Source organism: Elgaria multicarinata, chromosome 1 (genome assembly GCF_023053635.1).
Source record: "Elgaria multicarinata webbii isolate HBS135686 ecotype San Diego chromosome 1, rElgMul1.1.pri, whole genome shotgun sequence".
NCBI classification, from domain to species: domain Eukaryota; kingdom Metazoa; phylum Chordata; class Lepidosauria; order Squamata; family Anguidae; genus Elgaria; species Elgaria multicarinata.
This window is the reverse complement of record NC_086171.1, coordinates 38395904-38417058: the sequence shown is the minus strand read 5'-3', so window position 1 is coordinate 38417058 and position 21155 is coordinate 38395904. Positions and strand designations below refer to the sequence as shown.

Here is a 21155-nt window from a genome sequence, read left to right as displayed (position 1 = left end):
AATAATAATAATGCCTCTGATACAGCCCATAGCCATTAGGACTAGTAGCCATTGATAGCCTTCTTCTCCAGGGATTTGTCTAACCCCCTTTTTAAAGCCATCCCAATTGGTGGCCATCACTACATTTTGTAGTAGGGAATTCCATAGTTTTAACTATGCCTTACGTGAAGAAGTCCTTCCTTTTATCCACCCTGAATCTCCCGTCACTCAGCTTCATGAGAAGACTCCATTAGGGTCTAGTAGTATGAGAGAGGGAGAAAGATGTCTGTCTCCCTGTCCACTTTCTCCACACCATGCATATGGTACTATAAGGCTCTTCACACACACACGAATTACCTTTATGGGTCTTCACACACCCAAATTACCTTTAAGGGTCTCCACACACACATGAATTACCTTTACATCATTTGAATTCATAAAATGCAACCCGAGACATGCCTTTTGCTCTTTATTGCGTCTTCAGAACACATCAGCCCATCAACTTTTCCCAGCACCAACAAAATCAGCCCCACGTCTTCTGCATGCACCAAAATGTTGCTGCATGCAGTTTCCTATCATGCTCTGACCTAGCCTGACCAATGACCAGCCTGCCCAAAGGGAGGAAAAGCAACAGCAGCACACACAGCGTTCAGTCTTTATTTTGCATTTCTAGAGACCAGACAGGAAGGCACGAGAGCCTGGTTTTCACCAGGCAAGTTGGTTAAAAGTAATTGATGACTCTTCTGATCGACTGGATGTTTGCACTGGGAGATTGCCATTCATTATAGCTACTGTAGTCACCTCTCTCTACCACGTACATCTGGCCACGATAGTTGGGTTCCTCGTACAACACCCATCTGAAATAGAAATGAAATAGTGGCTTCTATTCAAAGCATTCCAATATTCACAGTTGGGTAGGATGCCATTTTAGCCTTCTACTTCCAAATGGTTGGAATTTTCAGGGCAACCTTTGGTATTAAGAATTAACAGCAGCAAATGCAGGAGACTACATTCCTATACACATTCATTTGGGAGTAAGCTCCATTGAAAACAATACAATGTCTGAGTACACATACTTAGAGCATTATCACACGGGGGGGGGGGATCGTGTTTTCTTACCGTCACTTCTCCACCCCCACTTCTGTCCCTCATTACTTCCTCATTCTCCCCAGCCAGGAAAGAGGAAGTAAACAAAGACCACATGGCCCATTCAGGGGCTGTTTTTATCACGCTGCTTTTCCTGCACACAGCAGGAGATAGTGACACATTTATTTATTTATTTATTTATTTAATTACATTTATATACTGCCCCACAGCCGAAGCTCTCTGGGCGATTTACAACATTCTATTTTAAAAAAAAGAGTTGGATTTTTGGGGCTCTATTCTGCGATGGAAAAATGAGTGGAAGGAGCTGGAGGTGCGCGGGAAGTGGACAACGTTGTCTAAAGGACTTGCACACATCCATAAGAGGGCAGTAGTGAGCGTGCAATAAAACACTTGTCTGAAGATGCTCTTAGGATTGCACTGTTAGATTTGAAAAGTAACAAAGATAACTAAGTTAATATTTAATTTATGTATTTGTTATATTTTTAGCCTACCCAGTAACAAAAAATATACACATTTGAAAGATGGCAGAGAAAAAGCGACTATTTATACACTTTATGAAAAGTAGATACAATTTATATATTAAGAATACAAGATCTTCTCTGTGATGTGAATTTGTATGCACTTTCCCCATTGATTTAATATTTATCTTGCATGTTATATTGTATTTTGTTATTTTTTAAAAAAAAAACCTATTTATTTTGGATTTATGCTGGTTGGTTAATGATATATTCTTATTTATACATTTATAGATGTTTTGAATATATTGAATATATAGGGTTTTTTATTGTATGTTGAAGTAGATGAAACTTGACATCAATTAAATGTTGCTGTTCAGCCAATCACAAAAGTGTTTAAATATTGAGACTGTCAACAGGAAAAAGTTATGTTTTTAAAACAAGATATGTTTTAAGATACCTTTTATTCATAATAAAATCTACAGTTGGCCAATAGCTTTATTAGAGCCAACCAAAATGACACAAAGCATGAAAGTTTTCAGGTTTTCCAGAACTCATCATCAAGTTTGGTGGTACAGAAATCAGAGCAGGCAGGGGTGGGAGGCAGAAAAGTCCCAAAATTGAATCGCTGGTAGGTGTAGCACCTAGGAATGTGTTCTGGGACAGAGGAGCAACGGTCGATCTCCATTTCTGGGAACATCTGCAAGCTGCAACTCAGATCTGTCTGTTGCCTTGAGTGAAACACACAATTTCCCAAGTCAGCGCAGAACAGAACTATCCAGAAACCTGACTGTCTTTTTGTAAACACTGAACTAGGGACCAGTTGACATAATTGCTGCCCAGAATTCCTGAACAGGTGGTAGGATATTAGCACTGCCTATGTATCCACATGTAAAGACATAGCGTATGGTGGTGGGGCATAGACCATCTCAACCATCCTTCCCTTAAAAAAAAAAGGTGGGGAGAGCTAGGAGAGATCATGGGAATCGAATTCCGGCCACATGGGCCATGAGGCCTCATGCAAAACATCTAGGGCTTGTTAAACCACTGTTTCCTGTTACACCCAGGGTGCTCTGAGACGAAGTATTATTGTGCAATCAGCCAGCCTTGTTCACAACGGTCACGGTGGCTGGGAATTAGGGGATCCACAGTGTAACGCATCTGGAAGGCACCAGGTTGGGGAAATCGGCTCTAGATAAACAGGACTTGCTACATTCAGGCCATGGCTGCACTGTCACCCTGCCCATCACAATGGCAGGCATTTTGCTACTAGTAGATACTTACCTATGTGCAAATTGCTGTGTTAGAAATTACCAGGACGTTTGGCTCTATTCACCTAGGTGTGGGGTGGTTTGCCAGGTAATAATGGACAAAGCAACTCAAGGATGGTTTTTGTCATCACTTTTGTCATCACTTTGCTTATCTTAAACTTTACATAAAGACATCTGAGACAATGGGTTGGATCCAGGATCTACCTTTTGCAAGAGGAAGGGCTTGACTCACAGAAGGACCCTCCACCCCAATTTGGGGGGATTCTCCCACACCACAGATCACCCCATCTAGCAGGTTCTCCTGACTCACGGCTGGGGAAATAAAGCCATCGTGGCTTATTTCCCTGGCTGCGCGTGCAGGTCCTGTGCCAGGGGAATTAGCATAATTTCCTCGACACGTCATGTGAATCCAGCCAGGGTGGCTTGTTGCTGTGGGTAACAAACAACCCAGAACCCATTGGCTGTTGCAGGGTTCTGGATGGCTTGTTACCCACTGCAATAAGCCACCTTGACTGGGTTCATGCAACAGAATAAGCCAAGCTGCCGGGGGTAATTATGCAAAAAAAAAAAAAACCCACCCAAAAAACCCACCCAGCATGCAACCAGCACTCCAAGGGTGGTTAACAAGCTGCCATGACTTATTAATCATAGAATCATAGACTAGCAGAGTTGGAAGGGGCCTACAAGGCCATCGAGTCCAACCCCCTGTTCAATGCAAGAATCCACCCTAAAGCATCCCTGACAGATGGTTGTCCAGCTGCACATCCTGCAGTTGTGTGAACCAGGCCTCTCGGTAGCATTTACAAGGGGCTGGAGGGCTGCCATGGGAAGGTGGGGGCAGGAAAGTCCATTTCCATCAGTGCAGTTGATCCAGCATAAAACTTGATCCAGCCCCGTATTTTCATGGCCACTGAGTGAAATCCAACATAAGTCCTCCTCAAAGTAGAACCATTGAAATGAATGGTACTTACATTAGTCATGACTAACTGAAGTCCAATTAATTTCCATGGGTCTACTCTAAGTGGGATTTATGCTGGATTTTACCCATTCTTTCGAATCTCCTCCCCACCTTGTGCTATATATATCTACTGACTATGGAGTTAGCCAGCTCAAGTCCACGGCCATGTCTACATGACGCCGCTTTGCCTCCCGATTCCTCCCAAACCCTGCAGCAGCGTTTGAGTTACATGGCAGGAAGCCGTTTTCAGCTGGAGCTTCATCTTTTCCTCCCGGTTGTGGGGGAGAGAATCAGATTTAGCAGAGGGCGGTGGCATGGGTGTTCCTAAAACTTTTGCCCCATTTTGAATGGAGAGCAGAAGCACACTGTGGCTTTGAGAATGTGGCGCCGCTTGCTCGGTGCCTGGGATACTTCGGAGGAACTGAAAAAGTTGCGGTATAACGACTCTTTGAAAAAACGCAGTTTCGGGGCGAAAAGCCCGATGTGGCTGCGAGTTGGCAGCTCTGTCATATAAACAATGCAGCAGCACCGCACAGCCACAGTGGGGTATTTAGGGCATATAGGCAAGGACCATGAATGCTTGCACCTTAATAAATCAATCAGTTGCCAAGATGCCACAAGGCTCTTTGTTGCTTTCGCCTATGTGGTTCGGAGGGAGCTGCCTTATATCAGGTCAGATGATTCGCCCAGTATCTCCAAGGTCTCAGACATCGCATCACCTGTTGCACATGATTTTCGTAAAACAATAACATCTGGATGCACGACTTTGGAGCCTTCAGCATGCAAAGTCCATGCTCTACCACCAAAGCCTTGTCCCAGCCCTTAAAAAGCCTTCTGCTTTGAATTAAAACTGCATCACAGGATTTTCGCGAATTCATCAGAAGAAAGCGTTCCTCCCCGACCACAGACGGGTGTTTGGCAGGCATTTTTGACCTTTCGGCCAGAGCGCCTAGAAGTGTCGCCTTTTGCCCTCCTTAGAGAGATGCTGTCTTGACAGAAGAGCAGGATGTGTAAAGAGAACTCCAGCTGTGTCTTGCCCAAGTCAAGCACTCCCTGGTTCCAGCGGAGGGCTCTGTGCGCACGCGCATGCACGCACACACACAGCCCCGATCTCTCTCAGGCGTGCACTCCCTACACATGCCTTCTGGTGTGTGTGTGTGTGTGTTTGTCCAAAGGCAGCGCATGGTACAATGGAAACAGAAAACCAGCCGATGACATCATAAATATCACAACTCCATCCATTGTAAAAAGAGAGACACATACATAAAAAGAAAGGCACAAATGGTGATTTTTCCACCCTCTACCCCTCCCCAAAGGGGACATTTATTTCTGGCCAAAGAGATGATGGAAGGGCAGCCCTGCGTGACCCTCTGTTTTCAAGGGAAATGTTTTAGAGATAGAAGGGGTGGAGAAAGACTGCTCCAACTAGGCACTTCTATTAGCAAAGAAGGAACGCGAGGCAAGAATGCAAAGGAGACAGTATTGTGGGAAGGATATAATCGGCATTCATCAATCACATTGGCACGGACCCTCATTAAACAGTTCCTATCACACCACATGCTGACTCTTGCCTCAGATGAGCAACATTAATGATGAGTGACATCCCCCAACCCACATGGCCACTGGCTACATTTGGAGGGCACCAGACTGGGTGGATGGGAGATAGTCCAGCACAACTAGAGGGAACCATTTCGGAGAAGGGATTTGTGACTCTTGTCTGATTGGCTGCGTTTGTACAATCGCAAGGGTGAAAGAACCTATCGTGGGTTCTTCCCCTGCTCCCTCAAGGCTGGTCACGCAACCACGATTTACACAATTACCCATGATGCAGCTGTGGTAGGGTGGGAAGAAGTCACCCCCTCCGTGCCGCATGCCAGGTTCAGACGACACAGCAACCCATGCTGCAGCATGGGTAATTATGCAAATCACACAAGGGCAAGGGGAGAACCCACAATGGGTTCTTTCACCCCCATGATGGTCTAAACTCGGTCACTGTCTCCAACAGCCGCCATTTTCATTCCACTGGGCTGCATCTGATGGAGCCTGCAAAGCCCACTCCCATATTGGGTCAAGTGCCATTTTGGCTCCTCCTCTTCCAGAACTGTCTCCTCAAAGACCACTCCAGGTCGTCATATACGAATATACACCAATAGCAAACTCATTGAGTGTGGATTCTGATGTAGTCAAAAGAGCAACACACACAAGGAGGGAAGTGTCAGAGGCTTGGGGGAACCCCAAAGTGTGCAGTAGCACACAAAATCTTTGGGTGGGGGGCGGGATGAGATAAAACTCATTCAATTGAGGACTGAGCACGTTGAGTGACTATTGAGGAGATGTAATTGAAAACTAGAGAGGGGGGTGCAGAGAATGGGATGGAATTCTTGGAAGACAGCATGGCTGGCTGGAAGCTTGAATAGGAGCACTCCGCACTCCAACATTTTGTTTCAGGTCCCACTTGTTACAAATCAGTTATGGAACTTTAAACATCAATAGTTGAATTTGTTTGCTTTACCCTCTTTCCTTCCCCTTTCTTTTTCCTTTTCCATTGAAGGGGTAAAGCAGGGACGGTCTTGTTTCTTAGCCTCTGTACAGAGCTTAGAAACTTGTAGGCACTTTGTAATAATATTATTGTTGTTATTATTGTTATTAACAATAATTCTATGCTTCTCTCACCCTGCCTTACTATCCTTTCCTGTTTAACTAATAGGATGTTTCAAGCTGTTTTGAAATGATTTTTGCAAAGAATATAAATATCTGATCAATCAATAAATATGTATCCATGTCCTCTCTTTTTTCGATTACTTAAGGCTGTGTCTTTTGATTTCCTTTGTTTATTCATTTACAACATTTGTATGCCGCCTCATAACATAAAACTCTCTGGGTGCCCCCTTTATTTTTATTTGCTTGAATGCTTTTGTAGTCATGCGCACCTGAAAAAGGAGAGGTTTTGTTGCACACCTGAAAAAGGAGAGCTTTAACCAACAACCCAAACAGGCTTCTTAAAGATGAGCCTGAACAGCTTCAGTTCTACACATTTTCAAGAAGGTCAGGAGCCGATAAAAGCTACAGAAAGCAAACAAGCTCTACATTGGCACATGGAGACCAGAGGTGAAGGAGCAGCTGTAGTCCTTTAATATGCCTGAGTTACTTACGCTCCATCCCCGTAGACTTTGATGGAGTTAATCCAGTTCTTGGCCCAGCCTTGCCGATTCAAGAAAGAGCAGTCTTCAGTGAATTCCTGACTCCGACCGCTGAAATGCCTCCCCTCGAAGACTTCTATCCGATAATGTTCTCCATGCTGTTGACAAGGAGAAACCAAAATTAGTTTTAAGCAAACCAAAAGCAATACACTTCACTTTTGCAAATGCAAGAGAAACAGTACTCTGTTACAAAAATGGGTAAAATGTATTTATAAATTGCATTTGTAACCTTCACTTCCTCCAAGGAGGTCCAAGCAACATATAGAGGTGATCTAATTTTATATGCAAGGTGACCCTCATTCATGGGCGAGTAAGCCTTGTTCATGGGCGAGTAAGCCTTTTTCATGGGTGAGTATGGCTTGGGACCAAACTACCTGAAATACTTGCTTCTCCCATAAGAGCCCCTTCGGTTTTAAGATATTTAGGAGAGCCCCTTGTTTTTGTTAGGGTGACCATATGGAAAGGAGGACAGGGTGTCTGTATCTTTAACAGTTGTATTGAAAAGGGGATTTCACCAGGTGTCATTTGTATGCAGGCCGCACCTGGGGAAATTTCCTCTTCATCACACTTAAAAGCTGCAGCAGCAGCTCCTGCTCTTTCCTGGCTACTACCACTTTAAAGTGGTCCTTTTTATCCCAGGATTTCCAGAAGTTTCAGCAGGAGACATCCTGGTTGCTAACAATGTCATGAAATCAACCCGAAAACTTCCATGAGTGGCCAATCATGAGCATGTAATAAACCACTAGTTTAGAGGAGCCCTTATTCTGGCAGGTCTTTGGCATATAAGCTAGTCAGATATTTACGCAGTGGAGCCTCATGGTTCCGATATCAGTGGGGCGGTGAACCCGCTCTGCGTTTCAGTCAGAGCCAGTCAGAACTCTAAAGGAGCTATCCAAGTTCTGACAGCTTCTGACTAGAACCCAGAGCAGATTCACTGCCCCACTCACATCAGAGTCACCAGCCTCCACTGGGGGAAAGCACTGTCGTTGTGGTGAATGGCCAGTGTGTATGCACCAAACATGCGCCACACACTGACTTTTCTCATGTGACCCTTAAGCAGGAACACAACTCACAACATGACCACTCGCTAACCCAAAAACAAGACCTTATTGCCACCTTTGACATCTGCAAATGATCCAGACATCCAGACATGGGGAATGAATTAAGAACCCCACGAGGGACAGAAATATTAGGAAGAAATTCCAAAATACACAGATCTTAAGACTGTTTGCCTTAAAACCAAAAATCACATTTTCCTTTAGTTTCCAGTGAAGTCTGTGGTTATTTACACAGGATAAATATTGTGATTTTATTTAATAAGCTGGGCCGCGGGGGGAGAGAAGAGAGCACCCCGTTCCCCCTCTTTGGTTTCTGGCAGCCTGGCGATGCAATCTGGGAGGGTGAATTGAGGTAAATTCCTTTAGGAATGCCCCCTCCCCAACTTTTGTTCTGTATGGAGTTCACAGACAGGTATTATTTTCTCTCTTTTTAAAACCCCATAAGTTACAAGATATCTGATATATTTATAAATGGAATTATACATGAGAAAGCTCAGCTGAGGTACCAGAAAGCTTGTGGCATTCTTTCGGCTGTGGAATCTCAGATATGCCTGAAATGGCTGCTGGCGGTCAAAACAAAAGTGTGTGTGTGTGTGTGTGTGTGTGTGTGTGCGCGTATAATCAGCCTTCCCCAACCTGGTGCTGTCCAGATGTTTTGGATTTCAACTCCCATCAGCCGTAGGCAGCATGGCCAATGATCAACAATGCTGGAGCTGTAGTCCAAGGATAGTATCAACTGTGCCATTCCGCTCGTGGAAATGACACTGCGCTAGCAGAAACTAGGTTCTGAACTTTGCGCAGGTGGAAAAGCCAACTTAAAGTGACAGTTCCGTAAGTTCGGTTGCACAACCTCTTCTACAAGCAGTCGCCCATTACGCTCATGCAACCTGTTATTCAACGTGCTGCGCATTATGCTTGCACAGTCTGTTGGGAAACTGATTGCACATCATGCTTGTGCAACCAGTTGTGCAGCAGTTTGCGCATTACGTTTGTGCAACCTGTTGGGAAGTAGTGCCCATTTCACAGACAAAAATGGGGACACTCTTGGGCACTTGTAAAACTCCTTTTCCCAGATAATGGACCATGCCTGAGTGTCCCCCACCAAATATTATTCACTGCTCTTCTCCACCTGCTGTATTCATGACATTTACAAAAGCCTGTCCAAAATGGATTTCTGGAGTAGGGTGGGTTAGTAAGCTGAGGCTTCAATTCTATACACAATGGGAGTAAGTCTTACTGAACTCAGTGGGACTTACGTGGGATGTCTACTGAGTGCACTGTAACACATTTTCCTTTCCCAAAAAATACTAATGTATAATGATCTCATAATGCAGCCTTCCTCAACCTGGGGCGCTCCAGATGTGTTGGACTACAACTCCCAGAATGGCTGGGGCATTCTGGGAGATGCAGTCCAACACATCTGGAGCGCCACAGGTTGAGGAAGGCTGTCATAATGGAACACATTCAACCATATTTACTATCAAGTTAGGCAGTCTCATATGGCAGTTGGAAAGGAGGGAAGGCATACACCGCCATTTTGCATCTTTGCACTTGCATTTATGTGCAGGCACACTCAAGTCAAGAGGCCTCCCCCAAGATTTTCTTTCCAGAGCAGCCTTCCCCAACTTGATGTGCTCCAGATGTGTTGGACTGCAACCCCCAGCATTCCCAACCAGCATGGGGGAGTAAAGACCTGAAACTGGAAGACACTGAGTGCATTTTCAAATACTGCTAGAGGCATTCTAAGCATTTCTTCCAATGGCGAAAGTGGGAGAAAATTAAGACCCGTCCTCCATCCATTGGGACTGTCTGAGCAGCGATCAGTGAAAAGGGAGCACTAACCATCCCAACTGGCCTGCAGGATCCCATCCGATCATTGTGTCCATTCCAGCGATAGAAACCAGGGTACTCGCCATGCTCCAGGATGTACTGTTGGCCACGGAAGTCCGCTTGACTGAAGCAGACCCAAGCTCCGCTTTGTACACAGATAGAATTGACTCGGTTCAGGAAGCCCCAGTCCTGGAAGTTATCACAGGGCCCGCAAACCTCCAGCCTCCTGCCCGTGAAGCACTTGCCCTCATAGAAGACAATCTGGAAAGAAGACATCGTCTTATGCGTTGAACAACGTATCCCATCATCGTGGCTGAGCCCCTGCCCAGTCCAAGGGCTATTTCCAAGCAGATGGCATCTGCTGCCAGAGGGATTTAATTTTGTACCCAATGTGAGAAAGAAAGGAAAGCTGGAAGAGTATCTTTAACGAGAAATTACAGCGTAGCTCCACCCTACAACACTGTGTGTGGCTCATAACGCAACCTCCCTCTTGAGCTTTTGTAAACATCACAGTTTAAAATTGTATATTTAGATTAATTAGGGTGCACTCCATTGTATTTCCCAATCCTTTCTTTTGCCTTGCCAGATTCTTACATTTTAAAGCAACATCCCCTCATTTCAGACCACCCCAGCGGTGTGGCCGCACCCTGCGAGACAACACAAGCCCACAATAAACCCATCCTGTCTCCTGCTGGGATACAAAGGTTTCATTTTCCAGCATGACATCTCTCCTTTAAGGGGGGAAAAACTGGTCTAAAATATAAGTAAAGTCACAAAAATAATAATAAAGAAGTTACTTACTTTTCCTGAATACTGAGACATGTTTAGTTGGCAATGCAATCTGGTGCTAAAGCAGAAGTGGAATTCCCAAATAGGATTTGCAGAACCTATGGAAGCTCTACTATATATCACCAGAGGGGAGACCAGGTTGGGGGTGTCCGGCCAGCCAACCAATGTACACCAGGAACGATTCATGCTTAGCTGGCAAGAACGGCATGTCGCCCAGTCTCTGCTGATACGAGAGTTTTAATTTAATCCAGGCACTTTAACAAAAGAATCACTGGATGGGGGATTTGAGCAACCAGCTCTGTTCATAGACATCTCCCTTTAGATAAGCTTTATTTAGATGAGGTAGCAAGGAGATTCTTAGAATGTCCTGCACTGCTCCTCTTCTGTTTGTGTCCATTTCTGACTGTACAGGCTGTTTCCATCTAAGCCTCTCTTTCTGGAAACCATAGTTAAGAGCCTCAGAAGATGTCTTCAGTGTAAGATAGCATCATCATCATCATCATCATATACTGCCCCATAGCTGAAGCTTTCTGGGCAGTTTACAAGAGATTTAAACATTAAACATTAAAAATCGATTTAAAAAACCTACAAACATAAAAAGAGACAGCATACAAAGACAACATCCATTTAAAAACAACTTTGTGCTCTCAGCCAGACCTGAAGATATATCTAGGGTTGATCAAAACTCAACATATGCTATTAAATGCCTGGGAGAAGAGAAAACTCTTGCCCTGGCACCAAAAAGATAACAATATTGGCGCCAGGCAGGCCTCACTGGGGAGATCATTCCATAATTGGGGGGCCACTACTGAGAAAGCCCTCTTCCCTGTTGCCGTCCTCTGAGCTTCCCTCGGAGTAGGCAGCTGGAGGACCTTAGATGTGTTCTAAGGCAACCTTCCCTAACCTGATGCCCTCCAGATGTGCTAGATTGCAAGTCCCATCATTCTCAAACAGCATAGCCAATTATTGCTGTTTGCTGGTTGCTGTCCAATGCATCTGATCATCACCAGGTTGAGAAAGGCTGACTTAGAACATATAAAGCTGCTTTAAATCAAGTCAAAACATTAGTCTGTCTAGCCCAATACTGCCAACTTTGAGTGAGGCTCTCCAAATATTCAGAAAGAATTTGAAACTATATCTGCTATTTGAGATGCTGGTAACCGGACCGATGACTTCATGCATGCACGGCATGTTACTATCATGGATCTGTAGCCTCTCCCCAAAAGACTAGTGTCACCCAATTCCCCCTTGGCATGGCTAACCTGGCATTATTGACATAAAATGCTGGGATCACAGTGACCATGTGAAATCTGCGATCATTGATCCAGAGGATTATGCATAGTTTGTACTAAAGAAAATGTGCAGATTGACAGGAATCATGCTCCAATATTCAATTCTGTTGCATCCTTAGCTAGCAACTGGAATTACAAGAAAGTCCTAAGCACCAGAATATTGATAGCCGACACCAGCCGTTCCCCAATCTGGTGCTCCCCAGATGTTTTGGACTTTGAATGCCATCAACCCAAGTCAGCATGGCAAATGGTCAGGAATTCTAGCAATTGTAGTCCAAACTTCTGGAAGACACCAGGTTGGGAGATGTCTGGCCTACGAATGCACTTGGGAACCATACTATGGCCATACAAGTTTTATAGATGATCCTATCATCCTTGCCATGACACATGGTAAACCCTATCTTTATGCTGGACAAGGAACCTGTAAGGTTCAAAATGTTCAATAAAAGGTACTTGACCTTCCTAGACCCCTTTTTCTATGGGGGAATGGCTGAGTGCTTTGCCAGACACAGGGCTGCTTAAAAATTATAGGAGATGAAACCACCTTGACATACTTTGTTGATGTATTTGCATTTTGGCATTATGGCAAGATCATGCCTACCTGTCTGCTAAAAAAAATAACCCACGGTACTCTGCACCATGGAAAAGCTGGATCCTGTAACCTAAATTGTACAATGCAACAATTAGACAGATGCTGCTGCATGCGCTCAACTTGGTCCACATATGTACATGTTCCAAAAATTGCTACGGCACAAAAAGTTGCCAAACTAGCTCTGGTCTAAGTATTTGATGCTGGCTGAAGGAAATGGCACTTAGCTCAGTAATCAGACACTCCGTAGGTGGTACTGTGGTATACACAACATTGGGGCTGTTCAGACAACACACTAACCCACACTCAGTGGTTGAGTGTGGGTTATTGTTTAACCATGGATTGTTTGTTGAACCATGGGTTAGTGTGTTGTCTAAGGCCTTAGCTAGACCTAAGGTTTATCCCGGGATTGTCCCGGGGTCGTCCCTGCCTGCTCCCGGAATCCCCTGTGTGTCATTTACATGAACAGGGATGAACCTGGGACGATCCTGGGATAAACCTTAGGTCTAGCTAAGGCCTAAAACTCTGCAGGGTAGTTTGTTAACCTTGTAGTGTGGCTTGTTAACCACCCTGAACAAATCAAAAACAAACCATGGGTTCTCAAGGTGGCATGTTCCAAGAAAATAAGCCACACTGCATGTTGTCTGAATGTCCACTGCATGTGGACATTCAGACAACATGCTAACCCAGTTCAACAAACACCCCACAGTTCAGTGATTAACCCTCACTCAACCACAGAACGTAGGTTAGCATGTTTTCTGAACAGCCCCAATGTGGCTCTATGTTCACATGAATATGTGTGGTTGTTCAGCTAGCACTAAAATGAGAAAAGGGCACTTACAGTCCAAAGATTTGCTGACATTTTCTGGTTTACTCAAATAGGGCGGTTTATACAAGCACATATGTTGCTTGATCTCTGGTTATTGTGTGAAAGTAACTAAATGTTTCCACTAACTGGCAACACATTCAGGTTAACCGTGGGAGGGATGATGCTAAGTAGTGAATGATTTGGTTTAGATACAATGCTAAACCACAGATTAGCACTTCAGGAATGAGCCTGCCTCCTCTAGCACAGCTGCCAGGAAAAGCATCTACTCCTTGGTTTAAAGTAACAGATTTGTTGTTTTATGTCTGAATTGGGATCTCCAGTTAATTTGTTGAAACAAGCCAGGATGAGGGACTGACTTAATCCTAGTTTATTTCAATAACCAATATAATTTAAATCAAAGGTATTTAATTGCCAAATCCAGCATGCCTAAGTTCCCAATCTGTCCTACAGGTTTTCCCAAATGGCCCTCATTCCTGACTGTCAATCATTGGGCGGTTTTCTCAATTTTGACATTTTCCCCATTCTAAATGGTTGAAATATTTAGTTATTGGCAGGAGGACCCTTAAGCTAAAATATGCTGGTAGCTTTGGTATTTTCGGTTCTCCCTTCTTTTGCCTTTGGAACTACCAGCGGCTGGAATGCAGCCCCTAAAAGTTTCTCCAAAATGGAATATGGCACCTAGGCTGAAAGTTGTTCAATACCCCTGGTTTGTGCTTGCTGGATGGAACAACAAACTGTGGTTAGTTTAACAAAAATGGAAGCGGATGCTTCCGATCTCCTCATGGTAAAGTGGGTGGTGGGAGGGCAGAACATGCAAGGCTGATTCTTGTAATGCTAAACTATGGTTTAACATTACATCTGAACAGGTCCATAGCTACAATCAAAAAGCAATCAACATGTGTCCCAGCACTTAAAGACCTCTCAAAAGGGTTCCGAACAGCAGATTCCTCTGTAGCTCTGCAGGGTCTATGGTCAGCTACATCAAAGTTTTTTCCCCATTGGAAACAAGCCCCCAGAATGGATCTGTTCAGGGAAGCATCTCTTTGCCACCATCTTGTGCTACCCTGATCGTAGACAATCTCATTATGTGAGCACTGGAAAGATACAATTGCTGCTCTAAAGACAATCCATGCAAACACACTTCTATCGTCCAACTTCAAAATAGCTTCCACATTGCTTTTGCACACACCCTTCCAATTCTATAGCATTCATAAAATGCTCTGCCAAACTATAGGGTTAATTTCAATATAACCAGCAGATATAGAATGAGATTAAACCAGCCCAGCCAGTACTATTTTTGTACCAGCACACGATTTATTAGAAACATTTTAGATGTTCAAAGCACTCTAGAGACATAGCTAATTAAATGTTGATATTACCCCCTGGGGAAGGAGCTAACGAATTATCCCTTTTTCACAAACGGGGAAATTGGGCCAATAAGAGGTTCCAGACCTCAGAGGGAGTCCATGGCAAAGACAGACTTGAGTTCTAGCCCTCCAGTGCTAGAATTAGATCTTGTGTGGTTAGATCTTGAGAAAGCTTGTACATAGAGTGCTAAGGCATGTCATGGCACTGGCAAAGTTGTCTGGGGTTGTATCTGAACTCTAACCACAATTCCTTGACAATCCCAAACTTGCTAGTATGTTTTTGTGTCGAGTCCAGCTGGTTGGGAACTTGAGTATCGGAGTCGGGAAACAAAGCCCTATGAGGAGAGACTGAAAGAACTGGGCATGTTTAGCCTGGAGAAAAGAAGATTGAGAAGAGACATGATAGCACTCTTCAAATACTTGAAAGGCTGTCACACAGAGGAGGGCCAGGATCTCTTCTTGATCATCCCAGAGTGCAGGACATGGAATAATGGGCTCAAGTTGCAGGAAGTCAGATTCCAGCTGGACACCAGGAAAAACTTCCTGACTGTTAGAGCAGTATGACAATGGAACCAGTTACCTAGGGAGGTTGTGGGCTCTCCCACACTAGAGGCCTTCAAGAGGCAGCTGGGCAACCATCTGTCAGGTTTAGGGTGGATTCCTGCATTGAGCAGGGGGTTGGACTCGATGGCCTTATAGGCCCCTTCCAACTCTACTATTCTATGATTCTATGAGTATTGAAAGCTCATGTAAACCCAATTATGCAAGATGAGAAATAAAAATTTAAAGAAAGAAAGCCACAGATAGAGAGATCGATGAGAGAAGTGTCAACAGTCATCATGTGGGCAGACAGCAAAAGCAATGTTACTTTACATTATAGCAGAGGCATCAAATTCAACTAGGTGATCATACTAACCCACTATATACTGGGTGTGTGGCCACACTTGTCAAAAACCTGCTCTAATTCAACCTCAAATATTACTGCAGTTACAGAAACCCATCAGTTCAGAACAAGTTGGTATAAAAAAACCCAGCGGCATATCCTCTCAATATTAAGTATCAAATAGGCATGATCAAACATTATTATCCCACCCTTCCTCTAGGAGTGAATGAATTTTATTTACGGTCACAAGACCAGCAAAACAACACAACAATATGAGCACATATAATATTCCCAAATTGACAAAGAGTAAAATGGGACTACTTCCTCTAGGAGCTCTGGGTACCATACCAATATTATCCCATTTTATTTTCACTTCAAGAGGGTGATTGGCCCAAGGTTAACGGCTAGGTTGTGATTTGAACAAATTTCAGCGAGTCAATTAAATATACAACACGGGCGCTCTGCATCAGTATTAAGTAACTTCCAGGCTGTTCTGAGAGCAGAATTCAATTGCAGTGTTTTGAAATAAGGGCCTCCCATTATGTTTTAATGTAAGCCCAATATTAAGAGAGAAGACATCTTGTCAGCCTTGTGGGGGCAATGCAATGCAAGAAAAGCAAATGCTGACGGGATCAGCAACAAAGTAGTTTGATGTTGCTGGCAGAACCCAACTCTCACCAAAGCAGTATACATTCTAACACTATATATGAAGATGTAACCTTTACTTCTATATTAAATGGGCATACCCCCAAATTAACACAAGTCTAGGGTGGCCGTTATGAAAAGGAGGACAGGGCTTCTGTATCTTTAACAGTTAAAACAGCAGGAGCCCTGCCCTCTTTTGTATGTGATCACTCTAGCTATATTCCTGCAGCTTTAGCTGTTGTGACATGCATGCAAATGACACCTGCTGAAATTCCCTTTTCAATACAACTGTTAAAGATACAGAAGCCCCATCCTCCTTTCCCTATGGTCACCCTACGCAGGTCAACATGCTTTTTACCATTGTAGGACAGTTCAGTTTTTCAAAGTTTGTTTGCAGCCTGTGTTCTCACTAACTCTTTTGGGATGGAAAGCACAATCTGACTCAAACAACCCCAACGTTTTAGGATGGTGATACCAGCTAGTTACTGCAGTCAGCTGCCCAGCTGCAACAGCCTTTGCTTTCCAACTTTTGTCAAGTATTTTGGGATGACAAGCAGTATTCTGTAACCTTAAGGCATTAATGGTTCATTATGTCAAATAACTTTGTTGGCCAGAGACCTGTTTCAGGTGAGTGAAAAAGTCTAAACTGAAGGGCATTGATAGGAATTAGAGTTGAGATATGCTGGAGGGAAGATCTGGTTCCCAAAATTATATTTTAAAAAATTTAATGGGTATTCAGTTCTCCCCAATTGATAAAGTACTAAAAATACTGTGATTAAAGCCAAAGAGATAATAACACTGCTCATGGTACAAGAATCTGTCCTAATTCTTTTTCGAACCCTGGAAAGTACAACCAAATGTGCTAAATTCAAAGACTGCAGCCTCCTCCTATAATTATCCTTTGAGGATTGTTCAATGTAACTACATTACCAAACAGCTCAGAAATGGTATTATAGATTTCAGGGAAACGGCAGGAAAACGTTGTTAATGTGATATGAACAGCAATCTTCAAGAACCCCAGTTAAGCAGATGGGACACGAAGGTTTGCAGCTATTTTATTTACAAGTATACATTTAACACAAAGAAACACTGATATTCAAGCCTAGTTAATAGTAGTGTAACAATATGCATCGTCTGAATGATTATTCTAACCCAACTACACTGAAAAATTAATGCCAATAAAATTCTTGGTCATAATATTAAGAAATACAATATATAAATTGAAAATATGATTGCTTAAAATTTGAAAATGGAAGTGAAGCCTTTTTTTTTGCACAGGAGTCAGAGTTTAACATAATCTGAAGGGGAAAGTCTCCAACTGACTGTATATTGTTCAGGTTAACAGAAGAAGAAAAAGCGTAGTTTCGCTGTGAGGGGAACAGGCAGTTTGCTTCTTTAGGTAGAACAACATATTCCCAGTCTTCAGCCTCCGCTGTGCAATCACATCACTGAGCATGAAGACTTCCCTTGTGAAGATGCTCCATCAATTTTCTCTGCTTCCAAAATTATCCTCCTGAAAACATCGACAGCAGTCTGGAAAAAAGGGAGAGGGGTTGTTGAGCGAGTCTTAAACACAGGATACACAGCTGCTGCTGCCATTATTTCAAAACAATAATAAAGGGTATCAGCAAGAGGTTTGTCTCTACATCAGCAGTGCTTGAAACTACAATATGCATACTATGCTCATTACATGCAATTAAAAAACAAAGAAAAGATAAACAGAATTAAGATCACATTCTAGTTCATGGTGCATTTCTGATCTGGCCCTCACTGCTTGAACAAGTTCTCTACCTCGCTCGAGAGCAGTCCTGTAAGTCTTCACTTTACTTCTAGCATGCAGCTATAATGCTTGAGGTCACCACTAGCTTCCTAGTAGCGTGCTACGACTAGAATTCTAGTCACATTCTGACATGCACACAACCTGGGCCTTACACACTTTAAAGAATACTGCCTTAGACCCTTACAATGCATTCATGGTCTTGTAGATTCAAGATGAAAGTCTGATAGCTTTTCAAAGTGTAGTTAAGACCTCATCATTAATAAAATTAATTGGCATTTCACTGGATGGCAGCGTTATTATTTGCCCTGAGCAGTGTGATTGGTTGGATTAGAAATCTCATGAATGTCCTATTCCCACTATGTTGTGCAGGTAAGCTCACATACTTAAAAAGAAAAGCTTTGTGAGCATTCCAGGGATGCGAGTCATAATTTCTAACTCACTACTGTCTAGTTATCCGAAGCACATTCCAGAGCTGGAAGCTGTTAAAAGATAAATGTTGCTTTCTGAGAAGCTAGAGAGGGCAATGTCAATGGGTGCTAAGAGAGTTTATTGAAATAAGCTTCTGAAGCCCAAGCTAAAATTAAATCTGGAGGAGGTGCTGTGGGACAGGAGGCTCTACCTTCCCAGGGATAGGTGGTCATCCTCCTCTCACTCACACCTTGAAAGAAGATTTGTCGCTCTGAGGTTTCCTGAACCTAGTTCTGCTCCTAGATATTGTAGTTGGGATTGCTTTTGCCAAACTTGAACTGGTGTGCCAGCTGCACCTGTCCCAGGCACAGTGACTGACATCTGGCCATGATCTCACTCACACTCGTTACATTGCAATTGTATAACTGGAACATGCTCCAGGGGCCAAGTACTGCAATTATATGACCCTATTACTATACTAGTTGCACTGGCTGCCAGTTCATTTTCAAGTATAATTCAAGATGTTGGTTACCTTTAAAGCTCTTTACAGCTTGGTGCTAACCTACGTAAGGGGCTCGTGCCTTCTATACGAATCTGTTAATTTTGGCTGATGTAGCATACTTATGCATGCTATTGCCTGCTGAGATATGGGTCGTGGCAATGCACACCAGGGCTTTTTTTCCTCTGTGGCAGCACCCCATCTTTTTTACCCCATCCACAGAACTGACTGCCTCAAGTGCTTAGATCAGTTCTTTCTTTATGTTCCACTGGTGCTTGGACTTCTTTTTTTTCAGCAAGCCTTCGATTTTATTGCTGTTTTGAGTTATTATGTTTTGTTCTGGTTCTCTGGATCCTTTTTGCTGCTTTATTTTGATCATGTATTTATTGTCTTTGTTTTATTGGATGTATATCGTTCTTAACGTCTTTGATCTATTTATCAGCTGCTCTGTGAAGACCTAGGCTGGCCTTGTAAAGTGTGATGTAAAAATCTAGGTAAAATAAACACAAAGTCGTTGGGGGTAAAATGCTTATTCAAGAGCACTGAACCGGTTTTCTGGGCCAAAAGGTAGCACAGAAAGGCATCACTTTATATAAGGATTGAAAAGGGAGAACAGCCCATGGCTAAGGGTGTTACATTCCCCAAAATGTTGCCCTTTCGCAGATTTCAGTAAGCTGCCTCTTAGTACCTGTCATTGCTTTCTAGTTTCATGTTTTCCTCCTTTATTTTCTCTTTTTAAAACCCATCCAGTGAAACTTGTTAAAAATGTGTGATGAGGAAATACTGGCTCTTGGTAATGTGACTGACCCCAATCGTTTGCATGGAACAATTTTCCAACATTTTCGGGTTGGTGTGTGCTGGAGAAGCCAACGGTTGTCTCTCTATTTGTTTTGTTTAGCAAGAGCTATTTGCCAACTATTTACAACTCTAAATAGGGATCATTATCAAAACTGTTCCACTGGACTCAAAATGGTCCCCTCAGCATCTTAAAAACTGCAATGACAGTTAATTGAACAGTGTCTCGTTTAATGATACCATACACATTTACCAGATGTGTATGGTATCTCATGTGACATTTAAAATCTAGTATCAAATCAAAAGGGTATTTATCAGTTAAATGCATTTTCCACGTACGAATATTCCACAAGTAGCTACTTAACTTATTATATATCCCCTTTGCAATTTAAATTTTAGCACAGGCCCAAACAGCACTGAGAGCCAATCAACAGCTTCCTCTACAGAAGTTTCACCTCCGTTTGGACAGAACAGAGTGTCCAATGGCAATTCACAGGTTAATTAATCCACGAATTGCAGGGATGCAGGCAAGGCGCTTCCTATTTTCATTAACAACCCTTGAATGCAGCAGGGTTGTTTCTGTGGGTTAAACAACCCCAAGTGCCTCTGTTTAGACGTCATGGAAACAACCCGATTTCAGCATTCGAGGATTGTTAATGCAAAAGGGAAGCAGCTTGTGCATGGCTTGCATCCTTGCAATTTCTGAGTTAATTAACTCATGAATTCCCACCAGATGCCACTGTTACATCCATGTTGCAGCCTACACGCTACTGTTTCTTTTCTCAAGGAAGGAATGTATGAATTTAGTTTTAGTGAGAAATATTCTGGCAACCTCTCTGGTATTCTAAAACTCTGCTCCCATCTTAATGACAACAAGTCAATGTCTAGAACAGCCAATATTCTTTTTAAGTGATGCTTTTCATTGTAGAAAGTTAGAAATCTCCCAATCTCCCAATCGCTCCGGCTATTGGGCGGTATAGAAATGCAATAAATAAATAAATAAATCTGTGCTGGCAAGCTGGAGTTCACCCTTAGATCCCTCCCCCTGCCTCCCCCTTCACACTGAGGCCTAATCTACACCAAGCAGGATATAGTGTTATGAAAGCGGTATATGGCATGTGTCAATGGGCCCCAACAGTTGTCTGTGTACTTCAATACCGCTACAAAGTAGTAGTGTGGCTCCTGCCTTTTATAAACCGCTTTCATAGTGCAATATCCTGCTTGGTGTAGATTAGGCCTGATTTTATTTGTAGTTTTAAGCAGCTACAATCAAGTGACCACGTTAATGGATGACTGCAATGGTTACACGGCAAGTCCTGCTGTCTGAAGCTTTCATCACATATCATAGATACCATAGTCATCTTAAGAACAGCAGCAGTCAAGAGGATGCAAGCACCCAAGTGATGAGTTTACCACTACTG

The 21155-nt window shown here is 43.2% G+C and overlaps 2 protein-coding genes across 2 annotated transcripts in view; both read right to left on the bottom strand.

Moving 5' to 3' along the window:
• Positions 1–700: 700 nt before the first annotated feature.
• Positions 701–10680, bottom strand: CRYGN (crystallin gamma N). Its single transcript, XM_063147200.1, has 4 exons — positions 10660–10680; positions 9871–10119; positions 6923–7068; positions 701–836 (listed from the first exon to the last, which is right to left on the bottom strand). Exons 1-4 carry the CDS (start codon positions 10678–10680, stop codon positions 701–703), a joined length of 552 nt encoding a protein of 183 aa, XP_063003270.1.
• A 6611-nt stretch (positions 10681–17291) lies between these two features.
• RHEB (Ras homolog, mTORC1 binding) overlaps positions 17292–21155 on the bottom strand; it is a 29688-nt gene continuing 25824 nt past the window's right edge. Inside the window, exon 8 of the mRNA XM_063126475.1 lies at positions 17292–17785. Within this exon, the coding sequence (XP_062982545.1) occupies positions 17693–17785 (93 nt within the window). The 3' untranslated portion in view covers positions 17292–17692. The remainder of the gene's footprint in view (positions 17786–21155) is intronic.

Bases quoted from the DNA above. Each gene is read 5' to 3' on its own strand.
- CRYGN (XM_063147200.1), bottom strand. From the start codon at position 10,680: ATGTCTCAGTATTCAGGAAAA. The intron at 10,120-10,659 runs GTAAGTAACTTC...TCTTCTTTCCAG, and splicing joins TGTCTCAGTATTCAGGAAAA to ATTGTCTTCTATGAGGGCAA. The intron at 7,069-9,870 runs GTTAGTGCTCCC...CCTTGTCAACAG, and splicing joins CCTGCAGGCCAGTTGGGATG to CATGGAGAACATTATCGGAT.